General features: G+C 38.6%; 2 protein-coding genes and 1 long non-coding RNA gene across 3 annotated transcripts in view; all 3 read right to left on the bottom strand.

The window, feature by feature from the left end:
- LOC5575390 (solute carrier family 12 member 4) overlaps window positions 1-5,515 on the bottom strand; it is a 791,918-nt gene extending 786,403 nt beyond the window's left edge. Inside the window, exon 1 of the mRNA XM_021849571.1 lies at window positions 5,014-5,515. The gene's annotated coding sequence lies outside the window, so the exon portion shown is untranslated. The remainder of the gene's footprint in view (window positions 1-5,013) is intronic.
- Window positions 5,516-8,745: 3,230 nt separating this feature from the next.
- LOC110679591 lies at window positions 8,746-9,381 on the bottom strand. The gene is made up of 2 exons (XR_002502612.1): window positions 9,172-9,381; window positions 8,746-9,105 (listed from the first exon to the last, which is right to left on the bottom strand). It is a non-coding gene; the product is annotated as an uncharacterized LOC110679591 (long non-coding RNA).
- Window positions 9,382-13,964: 4,583 nt separating this feature from the next.
- LOC5574230 (fibrous sheath-interacting protein 2) overlaps window positions 13,965-26,789 on the bottom strand; it is a 33,114-nt gene continuing 20,289 nt past the window's right edge. The window contains exons 4-6 of the mRNA XM_001661235.2: window positions 15,685-15,834; window positions 15,523-15,625; window positions 13,965-15,460 (exon numbers count right to left, since the gene is read on the bottom strand). Coding sequence (XP_001661285.2) covers window positions 14,264-15,460; window positions 15,523-15,625; window positions 15,685-15,834 — 1,450 coding nt within the window. The 3' untranslated portion in view covers window positions 13,965-14,263. The remainder of the gene's footprint in view (window positions 15,461-15,522; window positions 15,626-15,684; window positions 15,835-26,789) is intronic.

Below are 26,789 nucleotides of genomic sequence, written 5' to 3'. Positions count from 1 at the left end.
AACTCTAACATAATATCGTAACGGTCGCAACATTAAGGCCCATTCACTAATTTCATAACGCTAAGGGGGTGGGTGGGTGTCCTAACGATGTTACGGCTCGTACAAAAACAGAAAAATATCAATAAAAAAAGCATCACAAGGGGGTGGGTGGGTGTCCAAAATGGCCTATTTTAGCGTTATGAAATATATAAACAAACCCTTATAGATTTTCAATTGACACCCAGTATATTGCCGTAAGACGTAGTTAACGAAAAAAAAGAGTTTTACTCGAAGAAAAAGAAAATCAATTTGTATTGAAAAAAAAAAATAGTGACAAATAAAGTGCCTACTTCCTTCTTGACCCCAGAAAAGATGATTTAAGAAAAATAAAAAGCAATTTAATAGTTAATGTGTCCTCCTTTGGCCTTAAGGACTTGCTGGAGGCGCTTCGGCATGCTTTTCACCAGGTTTTGTAGGTGTTGTGGATCTAGTTCTTCCCAGGCGCGCTCTAAGGCTTCAAAATAATTATTTTTGTTGGTAACACCAATTTTGTCAACCCTGGCATCGAGAATCGCCCACTAATTCTCGATGGGGTTGAGGTCTGGGCTTTCTCAACGTGACAACATGTCTACTTGAAGGTTTCAAATAAACAGCTTTTTGTTTATGTAGGAATAGTATTAGTTGAGTTTTGGAAGCATTAGGAGAAATCTTCCATTTCTGCAAGTATGAAGAAAATATATCCAAACTTTTTTTGCAATCGACTACAGATGACACGCAGACTTCGTTCTTTGGCGGAGAGGCCTGTGTCATCCACAAACAAGGATTTTTGAGATCCCTGAGGTAACTCAGGTAAGTCAGATGTGCAAATATTGTATAATATTGGTTCCAAAATTCTGCCTTGGGGTACACCAGCTCTTACAGGAAGTCATTCAGACCAAGAGTTCTGATAATTAATCTGAAGTGTACGATTTGACAGATAACTTTGAATTATTCTAACAATGTACTTTGGAAAATTAGTTTTTTTTTTCAATTTTACAATCAGGCCTTCATGCCAAACACTGTCGAATGCTTTTTCTATGTCTAGAAGAGCAAGACCAGTAGAATAGCCTTGGAAATTGTTGGAACGAATCAAATTTGTTACACGTAAAAGTTGATGAGTGGTCGAATGTCCATGGCGGAATCCGAACTGTTCATTGGCAAAAATTGAATTTTCGTTGATGTGGGCCATCATTCTGTTCAAAATAACCTTTTCAAAAAGTTTACTGATGGAGGAAAGCAAACTGATTGGACGATAGCTAGAAGCTTCTGCCGGATTTTTGTCTGGTTTTTTAATTGGAACAACCTTAGCATTTTTCCATTTGTCAGGAAAATATGCTAATTGAAAACATTTGTTAAATATATCAACTAGAAATGATAAGCTAGAAAATTCCATCATCGCCAGGAGCTTTCATATTTTTGAATTTTTTAATAATAGTTCTCACTTCTTCCAAATCAGTCTCCCAGGCATTTTCGCAGTCCTGAGTAACTTGATTTTCAATTGGACTAGTAAGTCCTAAATTAAAATTGTGCGCACTTTCAAACTGCATAGCAAGTTTTTTAGCTTTTTCACAATTAGTTAGTAATAATTTTGTTTTCCTCTTTCAATGCCGGTATTGGCTTCTGAGGTTTTTTCAAAATTTTAGATAATTTCCAAAAGGGCTTAGAGCCAGGGTCCAATTGAGAAATCTTCTTTTCAAAACTGTTGTTTCTTAATTGGAAGAAACGTTTCTTGATTTCTTTTTGCAAATCCTGCCATATAATTTTCATAGCAGGATCACGAGTGCGTTGAAATTGCCTTCTCCTCACGTTTTTAAGACGGATCAAGAGTTTAAGATCATCGGCTATAATCACGGATTCAAATTTTACTTCACATTTTGGAATTGCAATGCTCCTGGCTTCAACAATGGAATTTGTTAAAGTTTCAAGAGCATTGTCAATATCAAGTTTGGTTTGTAAGGGAATATTAACATCAAGATTAGAGTCAATAAATGTTTCATATATATTCCAGTCGGCTCGAAAATAATTGAAAGTGGAGCTGATAGGATTGAGAATCGCTTCATTGGATATTTGAAATGTAATAGGGACATGATCAGAATCAAAATCAGCATGAGTAATCAGTTGCCCACAAAGATGACTAGAGTCAGTTAAGACTAAATCAGTCGTAGGTGGATTTCTAGAAGAGGAAAAACATGTAGGGCTTTCAAGCTTTTGAATTGAGAAATATCCTGAAGAGCACTCATCAAATAAAATTCTGCCGTTGGAATTACTTTGAGAATTATTCCATGACCGATGTTTGGCATTAAAGTCACCAATGACAAAAATTTTTGACTTATTGTGAGTCAATTTTCGCAAGTCAGTTTGGAGCAAATTAACTTACTGTTCAGAGCTTTGAAAAGGCAAATAGGCAGCTATGAAAGTATATTTACTAAGCTGTGTTTCAACAGAAACATCTAAAGTTTCAAAAACTTTAGTTTCAAATGACGAAAAAAGTTGATGATGATGATGATGATCATAACGATAAACAAAATAGTTTGGATCTCTTTTGAGTTTAGATCCAGGTTCCAAATAAGTTTCAGTAATAACTGCTATATGTACAGTATTGGACAAAACATTTGCAACTTTTTCGGTTTTCCATACAAAATGACCAACTTTGGTAAGCTAGATCTCAGTTATTTGTTGACCGATTTGAATGAAGTTTTCACAGAACATCAGACATAACTTGAATTTCAAAACATATTTTTGAATATATTTTCCAATCACGAGTTTAAATGTAATAACAAATTAGCTAGAGTGTAGTTTTCGACGAAAATTTTAAAACTATTTATCTTAAAATCTAATAGCCCTACACAAAAACTGCTTTCAGCAAACTTGTTCAACTCGTCAAAATCTACAACTTTGCTGAAGATATCGTCAAGCTATTCCTTTAATGTATTTAGTTATGTCAATTATAAAAAATCGTCAAGAAATTCACTTTAGTCAAACCGTTACTGCTTTTGAACTCGTGATTGGAAAAATCACTCAAAAATATAAGATAAAATTCAAGTTATGTCTGATGTTCTGTGAAAATTTCATTCAAATCGGTCTACAAATAACTGAGATCTAGCTTACCAAAGTTGGTCATTTTGTATGGAAATCCGAAAAAGTTGCAAATGCTTTGTCCAATACTGTATGTTATTAGCTGTAAGAAAATTGAACTGCTCCTCCTCTTTACCATTCAAAGAACGAGCATTCCAATTTTATGGAATTGGTTATTGACTTGTTACTCTATCTTACTATAATAGGTTTGATTAATCAACATTTTTCAATTCTTTTGCAATCCTTTAGTTGAGAACCTCTAAGCCTAGACCATCCCATGCCACCCATTCCAAACAGTCGACAATCTCTTCTTGCGGCCCGTGTTTCTCTCCAGCTCTTTTGCGTATTCTCTCGCTCCCAAAAAGTACAACTCGCGATAGAGCCGAGAATGCTCCCTCATCGTAATTTGTGTGGAACCATGCGGTGCAATCGTTCCCCTAATGTATTGGAAATGCTCTAGAGAACAGCAGACGGCGGAGACCGGCAACCTAATCAAATATTGCACGCTCCCATCGCGAGAAGCTATAGTTCCGACTGTGAATGAAAGCATTTTGTTTCCAAACAGAGAGCCGGAGTGCGATGGAAGAAAATTACCGTCTATACGGCGTGTTAATATGTTGGAATCACTATGGGTTGATGTGGTTATGTAGGCGGCAATAACCCTTCATACAAATGTACCGCTTTTCGCATTTGAACAAGAATTTTCCAGAGTGTGTTTGTCGATATTATTATGGGTGTTATTTGTTTTAAGTTTATTACTCAGAATAATGTTGACGTTGATTTCAAGGAAAATAATCGTGCGCCTTTGTGGGATTGAATATTTTAGAAAATCTACGTTGAACAAGCAGCCCTCCTTATAGATTTCTATACCTGAACTGCCGTGAATCGCAAGTCAGTCCCATCTGTATTTTCGTCAAAATTGAGTTGAGTTCACTTTTCAACATATCTTCCAATACCTACTCTTCCAGCTGCACTAATGAGATAATATGATTTGTTCGGAAAAAATAGGAAAAAACAGCAAGTCAAATTGTCCCATAATGAAAAGTAATCGCATATCAGTCTCGCTACAGATTTCCGCACCGTGTAACACAAAAATGAATCGCGTTGTGATCATCTTTATATTTTTCTCGGAAAGATATCGTAGGGAAAAGCAAATTGTGAAAGTTTTAATAAGATTTGAACATGTTCTGATCCTGTGGAATTTTTAGAACATTCGTATGGAAAACGAGTTTGGAAACTTCAAAGCCCATTTTCTCAATGCCTACTTTTTACAGATGGGACTGACTTGCGATTCACGGCAGTGAACTTGCAATAAAAATTTTGTCCAAATCAAATAAGCGATTTATTATTATCATTTATGCGTTTGTCTATGATAAGCACAATCATGCCATCTTCGTTGTACAATTTCGAGAAGTCCATACTCAGTAATGTGCACAGAGCCCAAATAAGTAAGAAAATGTAGAAAAATTGTGAAAATAATAAAAAGTTATAAATAACTTTTAGCTTTAAACTATACCGTTGACTCAAGGGGAGGGACATGATTGGGGTTCATTTTCTTCTTCCCTATTGGGATAGAGCCGGCTACTCAACATTATCTGAGAGCTTTCTTTGTCTAAATTGCCATTTTTCGCATTCGTATATCTTGTGGCAGGTACGATTATATTGTATGCCCAGGAAAGTCAAGGAAATTTGCATTACGAAAAGATGCTGAACCGACCGGGAATCGAACCCAGACATCTTCAGGCATGGCTTTGCTTTGTAGCCGCGGACTCTAACCACTAGGCTAAGGAAGGCCCCTGATTGGGGTTCATTTTATCGATACATAAAATTTTGTCCTACATTGGAGCAAAACACACCTTACTTTTGCTTTTTCTACCAGTGATTTCATGTCAATTTCAAATTAAACAGGTACTCACTCACCTTCAAATGATGGTATTCCGAGCCCTGAGGATAATTTCCACATGGCCCACCTTCCTCCTCTTGGGCGCCTTTAGCTTCCGGTAGCGATGACCGCGTAATCTTCCAGTGCATATTGACTCCTGCTCCAGCTCGTCTTCCGTCAGCTCATCATCCGAGTACCGACATTCGACCATGTCTCCAGGATTCACTTCCGCTTCCTCATCCCCCGGCTCATTTCGATCTATCGGTTCACAAATGACACCCTCAGCCTTATCCACGAGAGTGTCTTTGACAGTGGGACTTCCGGTGCTGATGCCTTCGATCACGGATGGAGTTGATTTTGGATTGATTTTTTGTTCCGGCTTACTTTTGCCAAACAACCACTTTGCCATCAGAAGAGCCGATTGATGGCTCTGTTTCTGCCACGCTTTCGACGACATATTCTGCAAACATATCACCACGTAATATTTTCACTATAGCTCACTGGTATTATGAATATTATTGATTTAATAATTTTAATATGATATTATTCAACTTTTGAAGACAAAATCGAAAAAAAAAACGAAGGCCGGAAACGTTGCAGAATAATTTTTAAATTGTTTAAAAATAACAAGACCAAAACAAGTTTTCTGTCACATGATGTTGACAGACTGTCGGAGTTCGCATTACACGGCAAAAAATGTGCACGTTGATTCTCGAAGCTTTACTCAGAAATAAAAATATGTAGTAGGGAGTCGGATCCCATTCCCGCATAGAAATTTACCATATTCGAAACATTCGAGGATAACTAGAACATAGGCTTCATTCTCAAATTTCATAACGCTACCATTCAAGAGATACGGTTATACCATAATTGAACTTCATTAAATATTACAACTACAATTTTTATTGGTTATGCTACAAGTTTACCGTAGTTCATGGAATGTACGCCGAACATAGCGTTAATGGGTTAGCATAATAGGTATGGGATGGTACACAAATTATGTCACGCTAAATTTCAACTTTTTCGACACCCCCCCCCCCCCTTTGTCACGCTTTTTGTATGAGTCCTCCGAAAATTTTGTAAGGGTTGTCACGCTTGGCTTGACCCCCTCCCCCCCCTTTAAGCGTGACATCATTTGTGCATGACCCCTATGTGCTCATTCATAAATTTCATAACGCTGAAGGGGGTGGGTGGGTGTTTTTGTGCTGTTACGGCTCATACAAAATTTGTAATATATTCATACAAAAAGCGTTACGAGGGGGTGGGTGGGTGTCGAAAATGTCCATTTTTAGCGTTATGAAATTTGTGAATGAAGCCTAAGTGGGCTACGTATTAATTGGGCTCCCGTTAGTTGGGCTATGGGGCTCTGCACAAAAATATTCTTCTCTCTTTCACTCTTTCACAAAATTTGTAAACAACAAGGCCAGTAAACGTCAAAATCGCATACAAAATCTAAATAGTGCTGAGGACCATAGCCCACCTCTGGGAGGAAGGCACCGATACTACACACGAAATATGACACAACACAAAGTTATTTTAAACTGCAAGAAAACTCCAACGTGCCAGAGACAATAAAGGCAGACTTGATGAAAATTGCTAGCTTTCTTTTGTTGTGTACCTTCGAGCTTTCTGGACAAACATGGAAAAAGGGCCAAAGTTTTCTATGCAGTTAATTTTCGTTTTTATTGGAAAAAGTAAAATTATGAGTATTTGAATACTTTATATTCAATCAGAATAAAAGGTGCTATCGTAACATTACTTTTAAATTAGCATGTATACAAAAACAAATTGTATAGCTTTTCAAACGATTATTTGTCACATTTGATGAAATGCAAAAATATGTTTTGATGAATTTCGCGCTTGTATCATGTTTGTCCATTGTTTAAGATCTGGGCTCACAGTGACAGTTCGTGACAGCAGAATCTCGGCTCACCTTGACGTACATAAATTTCGTATCGGTTTCTTCCTCCAAGGCCCACCTAAAACGAAGGCAAACGTCATAAGATGCAATTTATAAATGTTGGTAGCTCTGTTTTTCTTTTGTTCTATGTTATTTGACAGCTTCAAACTCAGCCCGATTAGTGAAAGTCTTTCACTAATTAGGCTACAGATTTAGTGCAACGAACGAAAATTGACTGTATTTAAAAATTGGGTCCATAAATGAACTTTGACACTTTTGGTCATGTTTGAGTAGTCGACAAAAACACCACAGGGATTTAAGGCTAAGTAGCCCGTCATTCGTTTTGACAGCCATGTTGATTTTGCAGCTTGCACTATCAAAGTGATAAAACTCAGTCATCATAAGGGTTCATTCATAACGCCAAAAATGGCAATTTTGGATATCCACCCACCCCCTCGTAACACTTTTTGTATGAATGTTTTATAAATTTTGTATGAGCCATAACATCACGGGACACCCACCCACCCCTTGAGCGTTATGATATTTGTAAATGGGTCCTAAGTAACATTAATTCAGAAAAGTATCACTACATGCAATTACATGCAGAAAATATGCTGATACTTTTTCAGCTATGTCATTGAAAAACCAAGTGAATTTCTTCAATTCTCAATCGTAAGGTGAATTAGTAACAATGATCAATGCCTAGTGCACGAGGTAGGCCGTCATTAAAATTTGTACGGATCGTCGATGATTGTTGCTAATTCATCTCACGATTTCGACTCAAAGAAAATCAGTTGGTATTGCACTGACAAAGATGAAAAAGTATTAGCCTTGCTCATCTCCGTATGAATTGTATGTGGAACAGACTGACTTATAATCTTGACTAGGTGACCCATAATAGTATGACCACTATAACTTCGGAAATGATGCGCTGTATAGTGCACACTACTTCCGATGTCATATTTTGTGTACACTTGTCGTACATTATGGGTCATCTAATCACGATTATGAGTCACTCTGTTACACATGCAATGTAAATGCAAATGACCCATAATAGTGGGCAAGGGGCAAGACAGATTCAACATGAGAGTATCCACCAGAGTTACTCAGAATTCATCAAATTCGCTCAGGTTACAGATTTGTCTAGGTAATCCCAAGATAAAAGATGGTGGGAAGTTCTAAACGGGTATTCCTCAGAAGACACGTGAGTTACTCAGGATTGCTCAGAATGCTTCAGTTTGTCAAAGACATAATCAGACCAAATCAAATTCTGTCACTCTTCAAATTGACCATGGTTGTGTATGTTTAATTTCGATCAACGTTAAGTTTATCTATTTTGTACTATTTAATTGGCCATTAAATGTAAGCTAAAAGTTTAGGCCCAAACGCAATGATAGCGGAACGGCAACGGAAAACGGAACCGGTTCGCCAGCATGATTCACACAATCTCGACTGAACTGACAACGAATGAAAGTGAACCAACACTGAGGCGACAAGCATATTATAGTTCATGCTGGCGAATCGGTACCGCTTTCCGTTGCCGTTCCGCTATCATTGCGTTTGGGCCTTTTACGTTGTAATTATATATGAAATAATCACAAACAGTAGATGTAGCCGAACCGCCAACATTTTTTCGGCAGGACAATGCGTATGCTGCGTTGAAGAAAATCACAGTCTGAGAAGAGTATCATAAACCTTCCTGAATGGAGTTTTGCCTGTAGTGTAGCCTGAAGTACTTTGTAATAAAACCTATGGCACGACGTGATAATGAATTATCTTTCATCGCGTGTCTTCTCCGTTCTTTTTCTTCTTTCTGGCGTTGTCTTCTCCGTTATGAGTTCCATAATGATAATAAAAGTACATGAAAACTGTTTCAATTTACGTTTTATTCTCGGTATGAATACGGAATATTCAAATACAGACTCGACATCGAAACTGAATTGAGTCTCCGACAGGAAGTAGTTCCTGCTTCTAGCCCGGATTGTGAACGGCCTCATTCGCCTTCGAACAGACATTTTTCTTCCCAGCACTGGACATTCATTTCACTTTCAGTTTTGTCCTTCATGACGATCGGTCTTGTGTCTTTCTCGGGCGAATATTGTCCTTGCTGGATTTAATCTTCCGGCTTGTCACCGCGTAGGCGTAGATGCGGCAGGATAACCGTTTGATAGTTGCAAATAGCATGTTTTTCACACTAAATCCATTGCTATATGCGGCTAAGAAATTTTTCCTAGAAAAATAAATAATTATAATAAATTATTGAAATTTAAAATCATATAAATATGGATTTACTTACTTTACAATCAGTAATTACTTCAAAACTTTTCATCTTCATTATTTATCGCTGTTTTGATATGTCAAACTGAGTTTGGTTTGTTATTCTTTTTTTTTAACCGCTTTGCCAAAATCAAGATGATTCAAGGGTGGGAATTTCGAATCGCAAATTCCTCAGAGTTGCTCAGAGTTACTCTGAACTGCTCCAGATTCACTCTGCTTTGAACACTGTCTTGCCCCTTGGAGATGACCCATTACAATGTGAGCATTGTATGTGTAATTGATTGAAATTGCAGCGGTGATAAAAAATTGGATAGCGGAAGGCAAACTAGAAGCTGTCCATTACCATTGTGCATGGCGTGTCATAAATGTTAAATCCCTCACGCAACCCCCCTAGCACCCCCTACGTAATTAATGGATAAAGAGTAAAAGAACTACCTACCACGCAGGATTCTGCTAAAGCTCTCGGCAAGAATATTGTTTTTGAGGGCTGGATCTGTTGGTTCGGCGCGTTTTGGGCAATGCACACAGCACAACTCGGCGATGGGTTTCGCTCCCCAAGGAACGCTTTTTTCTGCTTTGGTAGTGCCCCATGCTTGAGTTGCACTTGTGCAAGTCATGTATTCCGCTGTGCCGGTCCTAAAATTATGTAAGAAATTTTTAATTTTATTTTCGGAAGATATTTCATGTATGCATACCTGTTCAATTCAAGGAGGCACTCAATGATATGCTTGCAACGGTTCGTACCGGCTTTGCAGGAACATTTCAAAACCCAGTTGTCGATCGAATCCGCTAGTTTTAGCTCCACTTTGTGAGGGATTTGATTAGGATGTGAAGACTGACGAACATATCCTGAGATTTCAACGCAGTCCAGATGCTTGGCAGTATAGCCAATGCAAATGATATGCTTCGCATCATGAACTGTGAAACCCTCCCTGATCGGTCGGACGGAATCTCCTACATAATCGATTATATCGATCAGTTTTACATCCACTGGGATATCATCCATCGATGCAGTTGAATTTGCTCCAGACATCGAGCGGTCGGCTGGAATGGAAAAAAAATCACAAACAAACCACCATAACCTCCTGCAAACTCTGATTTTTCGAAGATTTCCCGTAATTCTTGTCCGTTTGAAATGCGATAAAACCAGGTCCGTCACACTCAGGCTCAGATTGGGTACCACTTCTAGTACTGCATTTGGTCCCTCGGTAGTGCAAAAGGTACCCAAGTTTGACAGATCGCAGTACACTTTGAACGGCATTCTAGATTACCATATGAGCCATGAAATTTTGAGCAACTGCAAGGGACATGGGGGTCTTTAATTTGTCTTTGATATAACCGCTAAGTAAAAGAAAAACTAAATTCTTACCTGCTGTAGAACTCATTTCACTGGTTTTCGATTAATTTCACGAGAAAAACGCCTTTTTTCAGCTGTTGAGATCAGAGAAGTTATCAAAACAAACAACAATCATCATTTTTCGTTTCCATCCGCCACAACTAGGTGTCGCATGGACTGTTTCAGTTTTGCGACAAAACGTCAATATTGTTTTAGTATTGTATTTTTTATCCGGGATGCTCTTCCGTATTATTGAATAAAAACAAGAATTCATTCAACATTTTAGGACCCAATGGACCGATGCAAGAGTTCATTATTTGATGTTTGAGCGGTGCCGTGTTATTTAAGTGACCATGCCAACGAGTGAATTCGGCACCGCTCAAACGTCAAATTAGTGAACTCGTGCACTGGTCCATTGGGTGATGTTCGGTTGGTCCCTGTGTTGAGTTCCATAAGCGTCGGCGCACAAACAACCAAATTTTAACCTGTTTTAAACATGTGTACCAATCTCTAGAATTTTTTGAATATTCGTATGGAAAACAAGTTTGAAAACTTCACAGCCCATTTTCTCAATGCCTACTTTTTACAGATGGGACTGACTTGCGATTCGCGGCAGTTTAGTCGGCTGTGAAATGTTCAATGAGGCAAGTTGAAAATTTTCACGACAATTCATTCGTCAACAAAACGAACAATTAATTTTTATTATCATTGGGCTTCTCAAGAATTTTCAGCATTTCGAGCATGAGTTGGACAATTTGTGAATCTTTTCTCGAAACCGTTGGACCCAGGCCAACCATATATCGATACACAGTGTTCTTCGTAGCCAGGATGTCCCGGGCGATAAGTGAATATCGCCCACTGTCAGTTGTAAGAACTGTGAAAATAAAGACCATTGTTTTGTTTAATTGTTTGTTGTGGTTTGATTATCAATTTTTGATATTGTTAAATCAGCTAATAATGGGCAAAAAGTTGAAGCACATTCAACATTTCGATGGTTTAGGAAAGAGAGAAAACATTGAAAGGCATCTTGCAAGCCTCCAAGCAAGCAATCAGTTATTTTATTGCGACACTTGCTCGATTACGGATCATAAACATTAAACAAAACTTCGCATCCTGATTGCACTCTCGAATCAATTTACCTGAAAATGGGTAAACACATGGAGATGTTGACTACGCTAGAAGTCGTCCCGTGCCATGGGCCTGGTTGGACCACCAAATAAGTTGTGCGCCGATCGATCACTTGTGTTGTTAAGTGAACGAAAATTCACTGTTTTTTGTAGCTTGATCAAAAAAGTACATATTTCTGAGTATAACGCGATTTCATTGTACTTCAATATCTTAATGTTGACATTAGATATGATTTGAAAACATGTCATTCCGTCGTTTCAATAACATTTCAATTGACACGATGATAGCTCGTCCCGAAGTAAAATTTGCTGAGGGGTGATTCAAAAGGAATTTCCTTTTTAATTTCAAACGTGTTTTAAAATAAGTTCCAGGTCACGGAACATTATGAAATTTTGGATTCTAGTTCTATTTTTAACTTAGATTCAGAATATGCAACAAACTGGATAGCCCTAAACAAGCCAGTTTTGGAGCTGTCAAAATGATTTAAATCGCTTGCAAAACTGGCTAAAAAACAAGACAAGACGGTACGAACATGTTTATTCTTTGTTTTTCATCGATTAAACATTTATGCTCGCTGTTCAGTTTAGGACTCGGCGAGATATTTTGACATTTCTTTATTTACTTTTTGGCTGGCGCAGACTGTTGGACAGTCTGCGTATTTAAATATACTGCTTCGCGACTGAAAAAGGATGAACCAACGTGCGAAGTTCGACTTTTGACCAACTTCGCCGCGTCGCGAGTCACTTCGCTATAGTGCGCATCTATGCCCTCCGCCGTGTGCATTAGAATTCATTCACAAATTTCATAACGCCGAAAATGGCCATTTTTGATACCCACCCACCCCCTCATAACGCTTTTTGTATGAACATCTTACAAATTTTGTATGAGCTGTAACCAGAGACGCATTTTGAACGCTCATGTTCTGTGAGCGTTCTCAAATGTTCCTGCGATTGCTCTCGTGTTCATGTTCAGTTTTTTGAACAAACACATGACCACTAGATTGAACACGATGTCGTGATCTCCAAAATATTCCACAAACTAGCAATTACGCTCTTTTACTTTAAAGTTCCACATAACAATCTACCAAGATTTTAGTACAGCGCAGATTCGATGATTTGGTCTCACCTGCGCTCCAACAAGCGAATAGTATTCGCTAGTAGAGTCTACTGACAACTGGGATAAAAATTGAGTGAAATTAAGAACTGGCATTAAAAATAAAAAAGAATTTTGAAAATTGTATAGAATACTTTTATTGCAAAACTATTGAAGCTGTGATGAAGAAAGATGGATGTTGATTATATTTTGCGACTTGCCGGACCGCACGGGCCAGCAACCAAACCGAATCCATCGAGCCAACAGGAACTCCAGAATATGGGGCTATACAAGACATCTTAGGACTAGGCTTCAAGTTACCGTCAAAAACATCGCCATTAATTGGCCACTATTTAATTTCGTCAAATGTAAGACCGTTTTTCAGTTTGTAAAAAACATGATCCTGAAACAGAAATTATTTTTTATAATAGCTTTTGTCTATTCGGTACAAAACATTTTTACTTGCCAGGGATAATTCAACGGTAATTCGAATTATTTTTCCGTCCTTTGCAGTGCAATACATAAATGAGAAAACAATGACTGACGGTAACGGTTGCCACGAGATGAACAGTGCACTGTGATCAAACATTGCATATTGTTTGAACTTGAACACGGCTCTCGTGAGCACAAGCTTAGAACAGAACATGATCAGAACGCGTTCAAATGCATCTCTGGCTGTAACATCATAAGGACCCCCATCCACCCCCTTCAGCGTTATGAAATTTGTGAATAAGCCCTTAGGGTTCATTCACAAATTTCATAACGCCAAAAATGGCAATTTTCGACACCCATCCACCCCCTCGTAACACTTTTTGTATGAATATTTTATAAATTTTGTATGAGCCGTAACATCACGGGGACACCCACCCACCCCTTGAGCGTTATGAAATTTGTGAATGGGCCCTTATGCGCACTATTGAGAATCGAGTTGCGACGCTGCGAAATTGGCCAAAAATCAAACTTGGCATGTTGGTTAACCCATTTTCCAACGCGAAGCAGTAAATTTATAAAGATTTCCAATATAGGCCTTTCCACATAAAGTTTCAAATCAGCTGATCGAGAAGCTCTTTGCCAGTTCTTCTATGAAAATGACAGGCCCGTGTTAGCACCGGCCCTCCACCGATGTAAACAAATGCATAGACGGACCTTTCACATGAAAAGGCCTATGGTTTTATTGTGCTCTGCAAGATAACTCCACGTATCTTCTGCGCGTGACCGCCGTCGCTGGATGTGGATTTTAAATGAGCGCCGCAATAATATTATACCAAATGCCCGTATGCCAAAAATGACCTGGTCCCGTTTTCGTTTCAGCCGAATGAAAAGTTGTCGGAGTTAACAAACAATTTGTTGTTTGTTTTTAAAGTAATCAAAACATTTCTTCGTTCACGGATTGCATTCATGCTTTTTTTTATAATTTTGTAAATTTGCCTAAAATGTTCACTAACTAGCTTGTAAGAGTTATGAAAATTTTGTGAAACTAAGTGTCGTGCCGAAATAAAGTGCCTTCGTTGCTCTCAATGTTCAAGGTGCACCACCTGCAGGTAAGCAAGCGAATCTAAGGCGCATTCAATGTTTTCTCCAGCTCATCACAAACTTCGCACACGAGAAGACGAATAGTATCCAGTAACAGCTCAGCATATCGTTGATCTTCTTTCGGGAACACCAGAATGCACCGTGCCGTTTCTTGAGCCATTGCTTCCTTCGTCATGGGCTCGCTAGGGCTGTGCAACTTCCGGCGAACAATTTCCAGTCGCATCACATCGAAGGCCGCTAGAGAGCGAGTTTCCACGCTTCGATGGATGATGGCTTTGTACTTGATCAGATTTGTCTCCAAGAACCGTCTCTGTCGGAAGGTTAGGTGTATCAAAGGATGATCCTCGGCGGTTGCTCGTTTTTCGATGCAAACCGCCACAACGGACGGGATCTCCAGCTCTTCACTGGAAGACGCTAGAATGGTTTCTTCGGAATCTACAATATGCTCAACAAGCGACGTGACGGAAGTGACTGGAGTTGGTGGCCTCAGGCGGGATTTCTTAAAGTGTTCCTGCTCGGTTTCAATTTCTGTTACTATTTGGACGTCTCCGATGGAGACCCGATGATGGGTGCTTCCAGAACGGTTCGATAAGGAAGATTCGCGTTTCCAGCGTGCACTCCAAGGGCCACAAAGCGTCGACTGGCGTCGTTGAACATCTGATTCAATTCGATTGCGCATTTTAGTAGCCACCTGCTCTATCAGATAGCACCCGGCATCTACGACTTGTTCTTTAACTTGTTGGAGAATGTTCAAGAGAGCCTCGGTGGTATATTGGATAGTTTGTCGATCAAGCGGAAGCTGTTCCTGAGGCATGTTGGCAAAGTCACTGATCAGTTGTCTGGCTGTATCGATTATCTGGGTGCTGCTGATGTTGGGGCTGATGGTCGTGTGGATGCTGTAGGCTATGTTGACGGCCTGTTGAACTGAAGCACGCGACAGCTGTCGACTGAGATTCGGCTGGCGGATTCTGATGTTCTGCCAGGCCTTTAGCATGGCACGCATCAGAGCCGGTTTGGAACGCTTGTCGTATTTGCTGGAGAGGTTGCGTGCCTTTCGGCTAGTCAGTTGACGTTCCGAGCGCTCCTGAAGTTGCGCCGATCGTAGCATTCGACGTTCTACGTTCTTGCGGTTGTTCTGAAGGAAGTCCTTTAGAAGTGCTGCACGGCGGGCTTCCGTTTGTTGGGTTGAGATGAAAAGCATCTTGTGTCGTTCCTTTTTCTGGGTTATATGATAGGAATTATTGTATGCTATTGAGAATTTCAATGAAAACTTAGGTATACCGTGATTTTGTTGGATTCCGCAATCCTTTTCTTCATAACGGCCAATCTACGAGTTCTGAGAGCATCTCGTTCACGAAGTTTCCGTTTCAGTCGAAGGCCATACCTATCAATGTTCAATGTGGTAAATATAAAATTTGCAAGCGTTAAATCATTGGAACTTACGATTTTTGGGACGCCTTTAGTAGAGCATTGTTGTACCGCACTTGCAACATTCGGAGATGACCTTCCCTCAGACTGGTTTGCTTAAAAATCTCCCGACAATGTAGAAATTTCTTCATCATTTTGTGATACCGAGCAATTGCCTTCAAAGTCCTAGAAACAATTTATGAAAAATAAATAATTACTAATAGCAAGTCGGATGCCATTCTTACCACTTTTGATTCACTTCGGCACTTCGGCGGGGGTTTTAGAAAACTACGGAGCTCATATTTGGCCACAATATGCGTCGTACTGAAGCGCTTCTTACTGCAAAGTTTCAGACAATTCGAAAAAAAAAACCAAGCCAAAGTGAATCATGGAAGTGACCAAGTGGTTCTGCAACCTATATTATATTGTAGGGCTGGTAGCAGGAAGAATTAATCATTATTTCAATGCATATCTATAAAAAGTTAATATTTTAACCAAAATAGTCTCGAATATATCTTTTTTCATATACCTGCTTGCGATGAATCCTGGTAGTAAATACCAGGGTTGCGATGGATCTTCTTCGTGAACAATGATCGACGCATCTTCGCGATCCAACATTCGCCAAAATTCATTTTTCATTTTTGCGTCACGAAGAGCATCGCAAAAAGCGAACGGATGCAACGTCGAAGAAGCAAAATGAACACACCGATAAGTGGTTCGCGAAGCCTCTCCCCTCGTAGGATTCATTTATCCACGTGCTGTTCATTCTCGTGATTTATTGCAAGGTTGCTTCTTCTCGTAAAGTCAAGCAAACACTCCACGCTAAGCCAGCTCCACGCAGCGCATGTGTTAAAACTACACAGAATGAGGCAACCAATGCAGAACTGGCTGACTGAGTGAAAATTCTGAGTAGGTCGCACTAATTCTGTGAGTTGCCGACTTTTCGCCTTCGGCTGTCCGAGATCGATGGAAAGGGAACTGTCAATGGTATCCCGCGTGGCAGCAAACAGTTGGCCGTTGGTAAGATGGGGAGTTTTCTGAGATGTTTTCTAGCGAAAAGCCGGAAGGTGGTCGCAAATGCGAAAGTTTTTTCCCCATTTGCTTCCGCTTCGGCTATTCAAATGAAAAAATCTCTGAAAATCTTTAAAATTGGAATGTTTTTTTTTAATGTTTTCAGAAGCAAAACAAAAATGGAAACGAATTCCGCATTCCAAGCGTTCCTCCTCTGTGCGCAATTCACTCATTGAGTTTTGTTTACCACCGTTTGCACAAAACTGTGTACAGCCCCTTTGCACAGAATCTGTGCTGCACGAAAAGAGGTCAATTTTGTGCGCTCGGCACTCATTTTTGAGCGGAGCAAGTTTAGCGTGATTGTTGCAAGCCCACATGAAGATGATCGAAATGAATATTTTTCTGTTCTTCGCGAAGAGCAGGCGGCGTGGATCGTACCGTTCACATAGGCCAGGAGAAGTGGATGAACTTGTCATTCATTTTTCTGTCAAATCTCATACAAAATCTACTTTTTCTTTGACAGAAATTCACTCTAGGTGAACCACTTCCCCTGGCCTATTACCAAGCGATGGAAAATCACCCGATGATAGCGTCGGGAGAAACAGCGATCCGAAAATGAAACACGAACGAATGAAGCGCCCGAACGGTTGTTTGTGTTTATTCGCAGATTCTGTTTTGATGCCTACGAAAATTCATCGTGCCTCGCGTTTCCGATCGTTGTTCAGCAACATTGGTAAATACTAGTAGCACCAGAGAAACCTTCAAAAGCTCTTACATGACTATTACATTTATTATTTATTTTCCTCAAATTTGTTGTGAAAAAACTTCAGAAATGTTTCTAGTGATTTCTACAAGAATTCCTCAATTTATTCTTTCATCAATTCGCTCAAGATTTTGCTCCAGAATTGGCTCCAGGAAAACCTTGAGTATTCCAGCGCAACTATCTCTTGTGATTTGCACAGGAATCACTCTAAAAAATTTGGACCTGGGATCGAATCCCATCCCCGACATAGTCACTTATGACGTAAAAAGTTATAGTGACGACTTCCTTCGGAAGGGAAGTAAAGCCGTTGGTCCCGAGATGAACTAGCCCAGGGCTAAAAATCTCGTTAATAAAGTCAAACCAACCATCTAAAAAATTTCCCTGGGACTGTGTATAGCAAAATGGCAACCTTAATAATGAAAGCTCTTAGCTCATAACTGTGGAAGTGTTCCCCCTATGCTGAGAAGCAGGCTCTGTCCCAGTTGAGATGTAATGCCGATAAGAAGAAGAAGAAGAAGAAGAAGAAGAAGAAGAAGAAGAAGAAGATATCGCAGGGTTTCCTACAGAGATTTTTCTACTACTTCCACCGATTTCTCCAGCTGTCATTCTATGAGATGTTTCAAAGATTCCTACGGGAGTTTTATGGTGTAAATCGACTCCAAAAATGTCCAGAAATTCCAGGAAAGATTTTCTCAGGAAACTTTACAAAACATACAAAAAAGATTCCTACTTCCAGCTATTTTCCAATCATTTTCCTTCACAGTTTCTCATGACTTTCTTCAAAAAATCTTCAGGGGATTATACAAGGAAATATATTACGAACTCCTCTAGGATTTTTTTAAATAAATTTGAGAGTTTTCTAATTAAGTTCTTCCAGGAATTTTAACAGGAGATTCTCCAGCATTTCATCCATGGATTACTCCTGAAGTTTTTCCAAACACTTGTAGATTCTCTAGTTCTCTTTTCGTAGATTATGAACTAAACTTTTGTTTTTATGTTAGTGTAGAAGACTTAAGAAGGGGACACAAATCAAATCGCAACAATATAGCTTAATGTGCATCACCCTAATAACCAGTACAGATGTATTTGTATATAATGTATTTGTTCAATCCAACCGCTCAATCCGATAGGTTGAGAATATACGGCGCGCGTAAATCCACAAAATCGAATCGTTAATCCAATTCCGAAAGTAAGCGCTTGTCCGCGACTTTAGTTAGAAAGTGGGAAAGCAGAACCCGGTTCAATAGCCGTATTTAGTGATTGCGTAGTGCTAAACTTGTGCTCTGGTTAAAGAGCGAAGATAGCAAAGAAAGTGATCCCCATCCTTTAGCCACACCTCTGGCCTTTTAATTGCCGTTCGAACGATGAAGAAAAACCTTTCGTTCGGAATTTACAGCTGACTGGCTCGTACAGTTAGGTATATACCTAATCATAAATTTTTAGGTTTTATATTGCCGTGAATCGCAAGTCAATTCCATCTGTAATAAGTAGACATTGAGAGAACGGACTGAGAAGTATCCAAACTAGTATTCAAAAAAAAGTATTAAAAAAATTCCAGAAGGTTGAAACATGATTTTATATCAATGAAACTTTCACAAGTTGCTTATCATGAGAAAAATATAAAGATGACTCATAAATAAAGACGGCTCATTTTCGTGTTACACGTTGCAAAATTATGTAGTGGGACTGTTATGCGGTTACATATCGTTATGGGACATTTTGTCTTTTTTTTACAGAACAAAATGATTTGTCAGGTTAGTATAGCTGAAAGATCCTAGAAAAACTGTTGAAACTAATATCAACTCAATTTTGACAAAAATGCAGATGGGACTGACTTGCGCTTCACGGCAATATACCAGTAATACTATAATTCCTTTGATCATTAATACACATTTTTTTAAAAGGATTCCGTTCGATGTTTTTTAAAACATATTATCCAGGGACTCGACTGATTATCTTCTCAATATTTATCAATAATATCAAAATCCCTGGGCTTGGAATTATATTTTCCAGGGAGCGATGAATTTTGATAATTGATCGCTGTTGTCAGTAGTTTTGATTAGATGTTGGGTAAGTTTCAAAGCAATGGCAACCTTTTTATTACAAAATTTAGATTTTATCTTCTGACCTAAAGATTCTGGTTAAACTACTGTACTATGCAGTTGGGCTGCACTGCGCTATCACTCATCAAAATTGCTTTCACTTCGGGAAAATATAATTCTAAACTGGAGAGAAGATTACAAACTGAGGGTGGGTTAGGAGCACAATTAGACCCTTGAATGTGCAATGTGGGGTAGTAATTGGGAATGCCATTGACGGTTTGTAATCTTCTACGAGGTTTTCGAAAACCAACAGGGCGCGTGCACCGGGTTGCGGATAGGAGCAAAGGGAGATCAATAGCATCTACTTAAAATAATAGAGCAAAAAGCCGTTCCATGATTAGGTAATGTTTAGCGATCTTCTATGGTGTTCTAGTACTATAAAATTCTTCACTCACTGGGAATTCTGGCCTTGATAATATCAATAGTGATAAAAACATAAAATAATATCTAATACTTAATAAGTACAATGTAGCTTCAATATAGTAATAAATGAAATAAAATCAATTTTCTATACTTGACAAGGTTTTGAAGACAATCAAAGAGTGAAAGAACTACCTATTAGAAAAGCCACATCAGCTAAGGCAATACATATACAAATGTTGGTCATAGGGTCATGGCGAGCATTCGGTATGTATGTCTATGAATGATTCTTATCTAATAGGGGCACTAGAAGACCACGCGGACAATTTCGAAACAAATTATGTTTATACATCGGTCTTACGATCCGAAAGGCTCAGCTATGCTGCAAAGTCATTTTGTAAGCTATTCATTACTACTGTTTAATTGTTTATAATTCTAACAAAACTACATAATTAACCTTAGTAAGATACTGGGGTCATAATGACCCAAAATCGAATTTCAACCTGCAATATCTCTGTTGTTATCAAACGGATCTTTCTGAAATTCCCTGACTTTTAATATTTTGTGGAAACGAAGCGCAAGACCAAACAATTTTTTTCTTAAGGTGATTCTAAGATGGCGCCACAAAAAAACAACTTAATAAGATACTGGGGTCATTATGACCCAGAAATGTATACCCCTATAAATCAGCGAAATATCAACCGAATAATGAAATTTATGCCGCATTCGAAAGATATACTCCTCAAGATTCTGATCACTACCTGGAATACCGGTTCCGGATCCAGTGGCCACCGGGAATCGGCTACGAAGGGGACCATGTTGGCCACGTGGAATTTCAGTACACTCAGTCCAGAAATCTGCAGTCATCACCAAATTGTATAAGATGCAGGCCATATAGGAATGTACTGTCTTCAGCAAACTTGTTTCGGGGACCAAGAACTTCCACTTGGGATACAATTTAGTTCAAAACTCGACCGCGACGTGGCGCTAGCGTCGATATGAACTTCCGGTAGGGGCTAATTATGCGATAACTCGAGATCGCGAGCACATAGAAGGATGCTGTCTTCGGCAAAGTTGCTCAGGAGGATAAGGACTTCCACATGAGATACAATTTAGTTCAGAACTCGACCGTGACGTGGCGCTAGCGTCGATATGAACTTCCGGTAGGGGCTAATTATGCGATAACTCGAGAATGCGAACACATAGAAGGATGCTGTCTTCGGCAAAGTTGCTTAGGAGGATAAGCACTTCCTCATGAGATACAATTTAGTTCAGAACTCGACCGCTGCGTGGCGCTAGCGTCGATATGAACTTCCGGTAGGAGCTAATTATGCGATAACCCAAGATTGCGAGCACATAGAAGGATGCAGTCTTCGGCAAAGTTGTTCATGAGGATAAGGACTTTCTCATAAAATACAATTTAGTTCAGAACTCGACACCGCGTGGCGCTAGCGTCGATATGGACTTTCGGTAGGGGCTAATTATGCGATAACTCGAGATTGCGAGCACATAGAAGGATGCTGTCTTCGACATAGTTGCTCAGGAGGATAAGGACTTTCACATGAGATACAATTTAGTTCAGAACTCGACCGCGACGTGGCGCTAGCGTCGATATGAACTTCCGGTAGAGGCTAATTATGCGATAACTCGAGATTGCGAGCACATAGAAGGATGCTGTCTTCGGCAAAGTTGCTCAGGAGGATAAGGACTTTCACATGAGATACAATTTAGTTCAGAACTCGACCACCGCGTGGCGCTAGCGTCGATATGAACTTCCGGTAGAGGCTAATTATGCGATAACTCGAGATTGCGAGCACATAGAAAGATGCTGTCTTCGGCAAAGTTGTTCATGAGGCTAAGGACTTCCACATGAGATACAATTTAGTTCAGAACTCGACCATCGCGTGGCGCTAACGTTGATGTGGCCTTCCGGTAGGGGCTAGTTGTGCGATAATACAAGAATGCGAACACATAGAAAGATGCTGTCTTCGGCAAAGTTGTTCAGGAGGATAAGGACTTTCACATGAGATACAATTTAGTTCAGAACTCGACCGCTGCGTGGCGCTAGCGTCGATATGAACTTCCGGTAGAGGCTAATTATGCGATAACTCGAGATTGCGAGCACATAGAAGGATGCTGTCTTCGGCAAAGTTGCTCAGGAGGATAAGGACTTTCACATGAGATACAATTTAGTTCAGAACTCGACCACCGCGTGGCGCTAGCGTCGATATGAACTTCCGGTAGAGGCTAAATATGCGATAACTCGAGATTGCGAGCACATAGAAAGATGCAGTCTTCGGCAAAGTTGTTCATGAGGATGAGGACTTCCACATGAGATACAATTTAGTTCAGAACTCGACCATCGCGTGGCTAATTTTTCATGTAAACAAAGAAATAAATTGCTGAAAGAAATTCGTGAGAAACTCCAAAAAGAACTAAACAGTAATTTAAGGAGTAATTTTTAAAATCATTGGATAAATAAATAAATTGATAAAATTACGCCTTGAGGAGAACTGGGGGTGTCTCTCCTAGGAAATAATTTATAAGGATGTCGCCGAAAAAAAATTCTGTGGCGTATCCCTAGAAGAAATAAGAGATAGAATTCCGAAAGAAACTCTTGAGCACATTTCATAAGAAACTTCCAACATTTTCTTACCCCCACTTAAAAAAGTGCACGTCATAAACTTTAATTTGAACGTAATCTTCTGCTTGAGTTGTGATTATCTAATCACCTACACTATTCTTCGCAAGTTAGAGTAAGTAGATTTGCGAGCGTGACTTGAAGTATAAAGATGTGAATGTGTTCGGATAGTGATAACTATCAATATTATTATTGAGATAATTAAAAATTTATAGTACAGTGAAACCTCCATGAGTTGATATTGAAGGGACCATCGACTCATGGAACAGCATTCCTTTGGAAAGCTGCTTCTAGGTACCATCATAGTAACCATGAAAGTTTGTTTTTACTATGGTCCCATGAGTCGATATCGAGTCATGGAACATCGACTCATGGAGGTATTACTGTAAAATCAATAGAGTGTGTGAATTTGATTTAAAGTAAAATTTAGTGCTGAAGTAGTTGATTTGATTCAGAATCAATTATTTTTGCGTAAGTAATAATAATTAACAGGATAGTAACGCCAAAATAAAACATTCTTCTCCGTTAACTTCTGGACATTTCTTTTGAATCAGCTTCTGCAGAAATTTCAACAAGAATTTGCATAAAGGTTTTGTATGATAACAATTTTGGCAGGAAGAACTCAGAAAAATTTCGTCAGATTATCTTGAAAAAAGGTTTGTAAAAAAAATAAGCAATTTCGCAAACACCAATGAAAAAATCCCAAAAACCCAAATTTCTCGTAGAATTCTATAATAAAGGATTAGAAGAATCAAATTAGATTGAATAAATGACCGTGGAGGAATTCATACATCAACTCGAACGAATGTTGGAAATATCTTATGGACTAATACTAGAAAGAACAGCTGGAGGAATTCCAAAAATAGCTTCATTAGGACGCATTATTAAAAAGTACTCTGAAGTGTTTTTAAAAAATCCTCTTGAGAAAATCCAAAATTATCCTTCAGAAAAAAATCAGACTATTATTCCGTCAAATCCAAAAATAATAACTAGAGAAATACCGAAAACAATTTTAAAATCAGATCGTCGAAGAATTCAATAAAAAAAAGACCTGTGAGGGAATTGCAAAAACTCTGAAGAATTCACTCCAGATAGATTTGTCCGGGAATTAATCCATCCTCAAGGAACTTTTACAGGAATTATTGCATAGATTACTTCAAGCACTCCTCCAGCGATTCTTGCAAAGATTCTTCAAGCGATTTCTCCTGACATTCCTCTTATAAAAAATAAGAGATTCCCCTAAGGATTCCTCCAAGAAGATCTCTACAGAGATTTTTGCAGAATATCAGAGGTTTCTCTAAGAAACATTTCTTCAAGGATTACTTAAAATATTTCCACAGTGAATTCTCCAGACATTCCGCTGGTAGTCCTTCCAAGATTCCTCTAGGATTTACTTCTAAGATTTCTTCCAGGGATCGCTCCAGGAATTCTATAACGAATTATTCCAGAGATTCTACCATTCAATTGGGGATTTTACAAGAAATTATTTTATGAGTTCTTATAGGGATCGCTGGAGAAATTCTTGCAAGAGCCCAAGAAGGGATTCTCGAGGAAAGCTCTGGAGGAATTCCTTACAAAAATCCCCGGAACAGCATACATGCTTTTCAGTTACGCAGTCTCTATTTTTTTCAACGTTCTATTTATGATGAAGACTGCGTAGACGAAACTCATATTTCATTTATATATACATTAAAATCTCTACCAGTTCATTCCTGAAACGATATCTACAGGAAACCATGTAGAGATTTTTCTGTAGCGATCCTTGGAGAAATTCCTGAAGAAATAGCTGGAGAAATCTCTGCAGGAATTCCTGTAAAGATTTGCATAGAGAAATCTCTGTAGGAGTCTTTGGATAGACTCATGTACTGCCCATAACTGCATATTTGTAACATTCGACAAAAGTAGGCATTGAGTAAATGGAATACCAAGAGTACATTTGATGACAGTATGGGAGGAAACTAAAATTACTAAAAATTACCAGGAACTCAAAAGTGCTTATTTGAGGCTGATATTTTGTACAACTCATATCGCATACTAGGTGAATAGTCAGAAAATAATTCTGGTAGAAATTTCATTGCTGTTACATTACGAAGCTCATTTATAATCTCAATGTTACTGTTATGCGGTTATAATTACCAATGCGACAAAACAACTTGGTATTTTTTTCGAATTTTCTAGAACAATCTCACATATTTCAGTAAGCTGATCGAAAGTATTTATCATTTGATGACTCTCCATGGTATTAACTTCAATTTGTCAAAAATGTCGAATGTGACAAATATGCAGATATGGGCAGTGTAGGCATCCATGAAGGACTCTTGGAGACATCTTTGGAGGAATCACTGATGAATGGAGGTATCCTAGGAAGAATCGATGTAGAAATTTTGCAGGTGGAATCGCTAGAAAAATCCCTGGAAAAACCCCTGTAGATTTTTTGCTGGAAAAACCCCTGTAGATTTTTGTTGGATAAATCCCTGAAAGAATCCTTATAGGAGTATTAAAATAGAAAAATTTCTCAAAAAATCTAAGTAGAAATATCTTAAGAAATCCATGAATAGATTTTCAAGAAAAAAAATTATAGAGATTTTACTGTAGGATATGTAGAGATTTTTTTTAATGAAATCCATGGAGAAATTTTTAGCATAAGTTCTGATAATATTCTAGCAGGAATTAATGGGAGAATCTTTAGAGAAATTTCAAGAAGAACTCTTGGGGGAATCCATGGAGTATTATTGAAGACCCAGTACGAATCCCTGGAAGATTACCTTGAGAAATTCTTGAGGCGTTTCATGAAATTTCCTTGAGGAATTCGTGAGTTTTAGAACACCTGCAGAAATTCCTTGTGGAATCCTTGTAGAATTTCCTCATAGAATCATCCCTGGAGGAATCCCGGAATAATTTCTGAACGAATCGCGAGAGAACTGCTTGGGGTTCTTTTTGTATGTATTCGTGGAGGAATCCTCGGAAAAAAAATCTGAAGATATCACTAGAGAAACATCTTTAGTAATCCTTGAAGAAATTGTTTCAAGTATTACTCCTGGAGGAATTCCTGGAGAAAGCCTTGAAGATATCTGTGCAAGAATCCTTGAAGACACTTTCCTGGAGAAATCCTTGCAAAAGTCTGTGGAAAATTTTATAGAGGAATACCAGAAGAAATAACTTAAAAAATCCCTGGAGAAATTTCCGGAGAAATTTCGAAGTATTCCTAAAACGAATCCTGGAGGAACCCTTGGAAAAAATCCTGAAAGAATCCCAATAAAGATTTTTTTGGAGGAATCTACGAAGGAATCACTTAAGGCATTTCTGCTGGAAACCTTTGCGAAATCTCTGAAGAAATCCTTATGCATATTTTTTTTTTGTAGGAATCCTTGTAAAAATTCCATGTCAACTCCCTGGAGGAAGCTATTCCATGCATGGCAAACAAAAGTTCTTCCTGAAAAAATCTCTGTCAAAAGTCCTAGGGAACCCCAGAAGAAATCATTGTAGAGATTAAGGTACAGAATAGCTTGGATTATTTTCTGGTAAAATACTTGGAGGAATCTTCGAAAGATTTCCTGGAAAAATCTTTGGGAGAGTCTCTGGAGATATTTCGAGAGGATGAGGTCAGAAGGGCATGGGTTTGTATTCCATCGGATGAGCTCTCGGTAAATAACTGTAGAATCCATCATACAAATCATTTAAGGTTACTGGACTGTATCCTTTGAATAACTCCGATGTGAACTACGTCTTGAGATCTAGATAACTTTTTGGAGGAAATCCAGAAGGAATTACTGGTATAAAGTCATAAGATTCCTCCGGATCCAATTAAAAACTAAAGTGCACAGTTACTGCAACAACTTCTAAAGAAAACTAGAAGTAATTGTTTTTGCAATTTCATGACGTTATCTGTATCTGAACTCTTGTTGGAATTTTAGAAGTGAGTACAATATAGTTCATATCATATCATAGAGCTTATTTTATATTATATACAATCGACTCTCCACAACTCGATATTCTATAACCCGATATACTCTATAACTAGATGGATTTTCCGGTTCCTTCAAATTTCCATACATTGTGCTCTCCATAAGTCGATATTTCTGTAACTCGATATCTCCACAAGTTGATGTTACGTGAGATGTGAATTTCTCTCCATAACTCGATATCTATTTTAAATTTTTTTCTTTTTTGGGGAAACGTGATCTAATTTTTGTTTGAAGATGAATAAATACTTACAAGTTGTAATGACATGAAAATGATAAAAACTATTGTCAGTAAAAATAAC

Source organism: Aedes aegypti, chromosome 3 (genome assembly GCF_002204515.2).
Source record: "Aedes aegypti strain LVP_AGWG chromosome 3, AaegL5.0 Primary Assembly, whole genome shotgun sequence".
In the NCBI taxonomy this organism is placed as follows: Eukaryota; Metazoa; Arthropoda; class Insecta; order Diptera; family Culicidae; genus Aedes; species Aedes aegypti.
This window is presented reverse-complemented; position numbering and strand designations above follow the sequence as displayed.